The following is an 8563-nucleotide window of genomic DNA, read 5'->3' as shown; positions in this document are numbered from 1 at the left end:
CAGGAAGCGAGTCCAGCGGCGCCGCCACAGCCCTGTTTGAAGAGTCCCTGAGGGCCGGGAGTGCAACCCCGCCGGGGCCCAGGGCGGTGCCGTGTCGCGGGTGAGGAGACGAGGTACCCGGGGCAGCCTGCGTTGCACTTAAGCCTACGGCGAGTCTGCGTGTGTTGCAATGTCCTCGGTCAGCTGGTGTAGAAGCAGTTTGGTAGACGTGTTGGAAAACCAGTTTTTTGTTGTTGGGTTTTTTAAATGATAGTGCAAAGCACCCGAATTGCTCTCTGTCAGTAAGTTTTGGTCAATATGCTATGTGTTGTACTCCTTTTTAGCAGTTCTAAAGCCAACCAAATAAATATTTTTCTGAGCTCTGCACAAGTACACCATGAGACAATTGTCCTTACAGGGTTTACAAACAAGCGGGGAACCACTTAATTCAGTTTAAAAGACTTTTCTGGACTTCATAGCCCACATTATCATTGTATAACAATTTTAAAAAAGGGGGTGGGGCGTGTGGGCAATAGATGATGTTCAGTCAGGGGCTGAGTTCTTGTCATAGTTGTAGTTTACTGTCAGTACTGAGAGAGAAACATGCACAGAAAGCCACATTGTCTTAGCGACATTGCAACACAAGAAATAATGAAATCTGGGCCTGTTACTTAATTACTGTCTCACTTTTGCACTCCATGTGTTTCTTTTTTATAAATAACCATGCAAGCATGATACTTAGTCATCAAACATTTTTCATCTCATTAGCCCTGTTTCCATTTCTGTCTGACTTTGACTATTTATGAATCCGAAATGACATCTCAGTGTCCAAGAGGAAAAAAGATTGTACTAGTTTTTTGGTCCTTTGGTAATTTTCACTGTGGGAAGTTTAATATACACCAATAAAGCCCTTTAAGTTAAATTATTTCATTGGTTTACATTACTCAGTCTCAAAAAATCCTTAGGTGAAACACAAAAAGGGCTAGCCTGGTTTGTGATAATCTAGTATAGAAAAATAGAATTCTAGAAAGTCAAAAAAGTATCAAGAAATATCTTGGAACATTATGGAGGCTGCAAGTTATTTTTTTCAAGTCTTCAGAAATAGTTGATTTGGGGAAAAAAACCTACAAAATTCTCACCCTTGAGACCAATACCAAGTTTGGATGTCAAATTGTTTGTCAGGGAAAGTTACAGATGTATAACGAGTGTGTTGCAATGTGCTATGACTCCACTAGATGACAGCCAGTTCAGCAAATAACTCCGTGATCCCACTGTTCCAAGGGAATCCGGTCTCTGGTAAGGTGGGGCTCACTGCTGCCCCCCTTTCTCCCTGAGTCAGTGCTGCTGTTTCTTATCCTTGACTACCACCTCCTTTAAAACGACAGTGCTGCTTTCCCACAGCCCCCTTTTCCTTCAGGATCTTGGTACCTGATGCTCCTCATGTAGGCAGAAGTTTATCAGTGCCCACAATCCACAGTAAACTGTGCTCTGCATCACCTTTAATATTGTCGGGTTTTGCATAGTCGAGAAGTTAGTTCCAGAAACCATTCCAAGATGCTTAAGCCTCAGTTTTGTTTATACTTCATTGTTGCTGTTGCGTTTTCTCATTAGATACACTCTAAGCATACTCACATTGTTAAAGATACCGTACAAAACAGATAAAAAGTAATTGCTAGGAAGAAGTTCTTTCTCCATACATATGAAACCTCATGTGTTTAATGTTTTACTTACGTTGTCTATATTTTTGCTATATTGATTCTGTTTAACTTTCATGCTCTTGTTTGGATCAGCTGGTATAGCATGTAGCAGACTCCAACAGTGAAAGAATATTGATTTGTTTGTTTGTTTGTTTTCTTCTTTTGCTTTCTGGCTTGTCATTTGCAGGAATAGAAAGGTATATCAAATTTATAAGTGAAAATTTAATTAGAGCTCCACTTTTGATAGCTGCATGATTTCTTAGTGAACTACAATGCTTATTTGCCATTTTACCAGATATTGGTGGTGTTGTATGCCAAAGAATATTCAGTATTTAATGCAAAAGGTAAAAAAACCCTAGAACTTACAAAGTGATATAAAATAGATTTTAAGCCAAAGTATTATCAGAAATACTTTTAGGCTAAGGTGAGAGAGAGATTTCAAGGAAAGAGGAATTAAATAAAAAATATTTACAGGAGAGGCTGTAGAAGGAATACATTTTTCTAACTTTTGTATTTGGAATTTATCACAAACAATCACAAACTGCTGCAGGTACCCACAGGTTATAAACTTAGTCTGCGTGGGTAGGGTTAATTTTACCCATTTGCTATAATTGTAGCGAAGAAATAATGTGACTTCACTTCTTAGAAAATAGGGCCACCTTTATTTGTATTTTGGTTATTTTAGTGGTGTATTTCTGAAATGCTTCCTTGAATCTTCTTAATTCTCAAGGTGTATCAAGGGTTCAGTGGGTAGGCAAATTATGTTTTGTTTGCTTTCTCCTCTGTACTTTAGCATTGCAAAGCACACAATGGTTTGGATTTCAGGGATTTTTTGTTTGTCACGCTACCAGAAATTTTCTGAGGAAATTAAGTTCCTCATGGAAACCATGTGAAATAGGAAGTGGCAAATCTTACCATTCAAATTCTCCTTATCTCAGCCATATCTAATTAGAAATCCAGCAGAAAAAGCCTGTGTGTGGCTCAGGGTGATTCTATCCCAAATAGCAGAGACTTGAAAACAAGGGAAAACAGTGGAAATTATGACAGAGATTGTTGAGCAGTTCAGGTGTGTGGTGTGCTCTCATTTCCCCAAAGTAGTGAGATTGTACAGTCTAATCAAACAATTTATTCTGATTCACATGTGTATTATAATGTCCTATTGTACATGATGTAGTTTTAAATTTAATTATCATTTAATGTTGGCATGATCTTGTTGTTTAAAGACACATCCCTTCATGCTGAAGCACAGGCTCTGCCCAGTTAAAACACAAGGTCTGCTTCTTTAACATAAGGGAAAAAGCCTAAGAAAATAAAACTTTAGGAGGTGGAAAGAGGATCACTGTGTGATCAAATAAATCTATGGAGCTCCTGCTATTAATATTGTCTGTAGGTCTCATCCTCTCTCTTTGAAGAGGATATGGTAGAACTGAAAAAGTTTTGGAAAAGGATGATAAGGACAGTGGAAGGCAGAGAAGGGCTTTCATGCCAGTGACAGCAGGTAGATTGGCTGCTTCAGCCTAGAGAAAGGATTGTCAAATGAAGATTCAACATTAGGAATAAACCTAGTGGCATAGAAAAGTTGTGATTATCCAGTAAAAGAAGTAGGTGATATCAAGGAGCCAGATTCAAAAGCAACAAGAAGCACTGGTTACTCATGTCATGCACAGGTAAAATGAAAATCTCCATTCCCCTGGATTTTATCAATACTGAAAGTTTTGTATGAGTTCAAGGAGAAAGGGGATGGGTTCAGGGAAGCATCACCGCACCATGACTGGTGGGTACTTCTGTCCCTCCCCAGGCATCCAGTGTAGGCTGGAAGTGTGCAGAGATAGTTGATGCATCTTTATACATGGAGCTGCATCTCTTTATGCTAAGAATAAAATTTTACTACTTTTTGCATCTGTCACTCTGAAAAGAGTCAGTGCAGCTAAGTGTCACCTACCTGGATTCTGCACTGATTTGTGTATCAACATTGCTGTTTGCTAGAGACAGACAGAAGTAAAGATGCTGAAATTAGTTTGGGGAATCTGAGTTCAGACTTTTATTATTGTTGCTGCCCTGAAACTGTTCACAAGAGAATTCTCAGCCTGATTTCACCCGGGTTCCAAAACAGCCTTGTAATTCCTGTTCTCTGCAATTCTGTGTCTTGGATCAAGGCTGTGATATTATTTGCAGTTTTACAGTTTGAAAACATCCATACTTGTTGGGCTATTCCGTGAAGTTAGAAATCATGCCACCTTTCAGTACTATTTCAATTAGAGAGTTTATTTACCAGATACTGCAGACACAAAATTGCCACTTTGTTTAGGTTTATCGATAGAATTTTATATAAGCTGAATTATATATTTAGTAACATAGTAGGTAATGGAAGAATGCTAAACCTATTTCAATGTTCCATAAACATACATATGTTTTGTTACAGTCTGCCCCCTCTTAAAATCGCATGGAGACAAGGGCTTGTCACACCAGCTGAGGCTGCCTAATGGTTTTTCTCTGTCTCAGATTTCTATAGTTGTGTCTTAACATAATATAAACTTTTCAGATTCAGATTTTTTTTTGGTCTCTCCCTGCCCAGCAAACTGGAGTCTTGTTAAGGACTCTTTTGTACTATTCTACGGGGAGGAAGTATATTTTTGGCTGATGTCAACTGTGTGTTTCACATACAAGTATCAACAAATAATGCCTACACCCATGAAACTCTCGCATTTTGGCATTGTTCTACTTAGAGGTTCTGCCACAGTGCTTTTTCCTCTGTCTAAATTGTTTCAGTAAGTTGAGAGGAGCAAATAAAACTACAGTAGCCATAAGCATAAAATGCATATGCTAAAATATTCAGCAGTTCTTTACAGATGAAAAATTGCTTGCTATTTATAAATGTGTATACATGTTTATGTACAGTAATTCAGAGCTTATTTCTTGGCCTCTATGATATTTACAGTTATTTCACAATGTTTTGACTCCTCCAGGAGGGATCATGAAATTGCTTTTTCTTTCCATAAGCAAATACAGACACTGAAATCTCTCTAAAAGTCAAAATGTTCCTGAAGGAATTCCAAGCAGCACTGAAGAAAGTAATAAACTTGCCAGTTTAACTTTCAATACCTTTATAGACAAGTGACTTTTCAAAAGGTGAATACAAACAAGGCAGCATTTTTGTATCCATTTTTCTACCACAATTATAAAAAGAGATTATATTTTTCTTAACTGTCAGCTTTCTGGCTGTGGAATGCCAAATTTCTCTGGCTGTTTCATTGGAGAGATCTGGTATATATTCTTGAAATACTCTCAAAATTTCTTCTTAATTTTATTACAGTTTCAGTTTTGGTTGTCCTTGATTTATAATAAGATGTTCTCTTTTAAAAAAAGGGAAAGGTCTCCCATATGTTATGTGAAAGGCTGAATGATGTCAAGACTGCCTAATTTGAAGAGGATTCTGCATCTTTGGCAGCTGATATGGGTTTTATAATGATATGGTTCCATAGCAGAACATGTCTTCTGCATAATAGCTAATTCTGGTGTCAGGTGAACATTTGCAGAAGTTGATGATCTCTCTCCCAAAATTTTGCACAAAAATGCTGTGATACTGATCTGTCCATTCCTGTCATCTACAGACAACTTCAGTGAACTTGTGAAGGAGTTCTTGAATTCCTCCATCCGAGCTCCATCTCCGCTTTGCACTGTGCTTTGCTCTATAAATGCTCTATGCCTTCCCTTATCTCACCATGTCATGGCAAGGTTTCTGTGTGCCTCACAAGTCCCTCTTCCCTTCTCTTACCTCTATAATATGCTTATTGCCTCTGTTTGATCATCCCATGTCTCTTATATCTTTTTCCTGAAATGTTTTTGTCATCTTTCATGCTTCTTCATGCAAAAGGTTGGTATTTTAAAACTCTTTGGATATGCAAAACTCTTAAGATGCTATTATGCCAGAAGATGGATTTGTCAGATGTTAATTCACATTTGATACAATGATGAGGACCAACCTGATGGACACTGCTGTCTTACCATGGTATCAGGAGCATTGTTCCCCCTTGTATTCCACCTCCCATTTCCCTCATCCACATTGGCATTTTCATACACCTCTGGGAGTTCTGATGAACATGGGAACAAAATTCTCAAGTGCTGGACCAAGGTAGTAAACACAAAGTTACATGAAATTATAGAAACTTTATGGCATGAAGTCTCATCTTGATGAGAAGTAATTACTAAATGTCCTTAGTCTAACTTTTTCTAATGCAAGTATCTTAGAGATTTCTATTCCTAAATAACAGCCATGAATAGGAGATTTTCTCAAATATAAGTGTAGCAAAATTATCTTTTCCAATACCCCTACTTGTTCCAGCTTTCTTTATATTATCTCTCTGTGCATTTATTAAAAGACTGTGTTACCTAACTGGAATAAGAGCTTTCTTTAGGATATTTTAAAAATACTCAAAAGGATGGTAGAGTGATAGTGCAGCCCCTTGCATGAAGTCTTTCATGAAGTTGTAACTGTAGACTTACATAGTTTGCTCATATGGTGACTTCTGTGATTTGAATGTGGGTCTGACATCTTGATGGAGTGGTTTTTACACTCCACATTTATCTTTCACAATCATATATATCCTGGATCTAATGAACTGTATTGGTATTTTTGTTACTTTCTAGAGCTTTAAACAATGAGTCAGGCTGGTGAAGGAAGTCCCACTGACACAGAATTGGCAACTGAGAATGAGTCACCTACCCGTGCACCGACTTCAATAGCTCATAGCCAGGATGAGGCACCCACTGACGTAACAGCAAGTCCTGCATTTCAGTTTTTAGATGAGGTACCATGTGCCCCAGCTTTCTCTGTCTGTAGCAGTGCAAAGTAGTTGTTCTGAAGTGTATCTTTTGTTGTTAATAATTGGAGGTCGTTACCATAGACTATCTATATCTTCCCTATTTCTTTGATTTTTTTCTAAGTGATAAGAAAATTTTGTGAAGCAGTATCATGTTCTTGCTGGGAATGCTGTGCTTGATACATAACCATGTTATTTTTTTCAGTGATCATGACCTTAAGGGGAATGAGAATAGAGAGGTCTTGGGTTTGGTCTTGTAGTATTTTATCTGTAGAGGTAGTTGCATCATGATTTTTAAAAAGGCTACATGGCTGTAGGAAAAATTGCAGGTAAGTGGCTCCTGAGGCACTATTAACAGATGATGGTGATAGAAGGAACCTTTGGGAACTCAGTTTCTTTTGCAGATTTTTTTGTGTTAAATCTTTCAGATTACTAGAAACATTTTAAAATTTAAGCTATCAAATACAGATCAAATGGAATCCTTAAAAATGTAAGCCAGAAGAGCCATTAAGAGATAATCCAATCCAAAGTTTGCACTGAAGTGGATTCTCTACAGATATTTATTTAATTTGTTCTTTAAATCTTTAGCTAATGGAGATAGCTCTTTGGGTATGCTTTTCCAGAATGTCGTCATTGCCAGAGTTTTATAAAAAGTTTTCCCTATATCCCAGTTTAAGTTTCCTTTGTAGTGAGTAATTCACTTCCCACATTTTAAATGGAGACCAGCCAATTTCTGCCCTTTTTATAATAAAAATGTACATCTCTCTTGTATCCTTACCAGGATTTGTTCATATTTCATGTTTTTCTCAAAGTTCTTACCTAAAGTTGCTTTACCTTGGCCTGTTTCGATCTTGGATCTGTCAGATCAGTTTGCTAGCCCAGCTCTTACTCTCTGCCTACAACCTAAAGTCAGGAAAAAGGACAGGGCAAGAATTTGGAGTGAAGGGGAAAATAGGACTGGCCCTTTCCTCTCCTGCTATTAGATCATACTGAACATAGCATGAAGCTGCTGCTTTCAGTCCAATGCCAGTGTATGGGGAGTCCGCAGCTTCCAGTATTGTTGCAGCACAAACCCCCTTTCTTCTCAGTCCAAGGCAGCGGCGAAAGTGCCCCCACACCCCTTCTAAAATGTATTCTGCATTTCAACTTTGTTTTCCTTATTTTTAACCATGGTGAAAACTTATTTTTCTAGATTTATTCTAGAAAATTATTAGATCATTTGCCTGATTTTTTTTCTCAAAAAAAAGTCTTTCCAAAGTAGTTATTCTGCATATCAAATTTAAGGCTAAATTGTTTAATACTGATGACACTGTAAACCATTAATGGCAAATACAGGGTAACCTTAGTATTTAGAGCTGTTCCCATCTCAGGAGAAAACATGCTGTGGAAAACCAAAGTAAGCAATTTGCATAATATTTCATAAATGAGGTCTTCCTGTCATTTTGTCATTTTCTAGAAGGGCACTATGGCTCGTTTATTTTACCATAATTTTTAACAGTTTGCACTTTTACTTTATGGGTGAGTTTGGCTTTTCATCACTTACTTACGTTTCTTCTCTTCCACTGACGTATTTGTTTTCTTTTGTTGAACTTTATACATAATTCAGGGATAAATATATTACTTCAGTCACCATAGAGGTTGTTGCATTGATGCTGACTTCAACTTCTTGGAATCGCTTTCAGGATTTTTCCACAGAAGCAGAATTGTATCATATTATCTCAGTTTCACTGACCGGTCATTTATGCCTGCACAGCATGTACTTATCAGAAGGGACATCTTTTGTTATTATAGGATTTCTTTAAAAACAGATATATGCCCTCTTCCAGTCAAGCCAGTCTCATTTTTCTCATGTAAGCAAGCAGCAGGTACTCAAACATACAAAGGGCAAGAAGTCAAACATGCAAACTCTCTCTCCTTTATTTTTAATAAAACATAGTAACATTATTTAGCTTTGTGGGTTAGGTAGAAATACTAAAAACTTGACAGAGTTTGAACAAAAGCCACCCACTACGTCATGACTTCTTTTCACCAAGTGTTTTTATTTATTACCAAGTTGACATTGTCCTG

General features: G+C 37.5%; 1 protein-coding gene across 2 annotated transcripts in view; it reads left to right on the top strand.

Moving 5' to 3' along the window:
- The first annotated feature begins 6 nt into the window (after positions 1-6).
- CCDC146 (coiled-coil domain containing 146) overlaps positions 7-8563 on the top strand; it is a 68911-nt gene continuing 60354 nt past the window's right edge. For both annotated transcript variants that reach the window (XM_017745941.1, XM_008642554.2), the window contains exons 1-2: positions 7-113; positions 6324-6484. In XM_017745941.1, the coding sequence (XP_017601430.1) occupies positions 6335-6484 (150 nt within the window). In that variant the 5' untranslated portion in view covers positions 7-113; positions 6324-6334. The remainder of the gene's footprint in view (positions 114-6323; positions 6485-8563) is intronic.

Source organism: Corvus brachyrhynchos, unplaced genomic scaffold (genome assembly GCF_000691975.1).
Source record: "Corvus brachyrhynchos isolate BGI_N302 unplaced genomic scaffold, ASM69197v1 scaffold239, whole genome shotgun sequence".
In the NCBI taxonomy this organism is placed as follows: domain Eukaryota; kingdom Metazoa; phylum Chordata; class Aves; order Passeriformes; family Corvidae; genus Corvus; species Corvus brachyrhynchos.
This window is presented reverse-complemented; position numbering and strand designations above follow the sequence as displayed.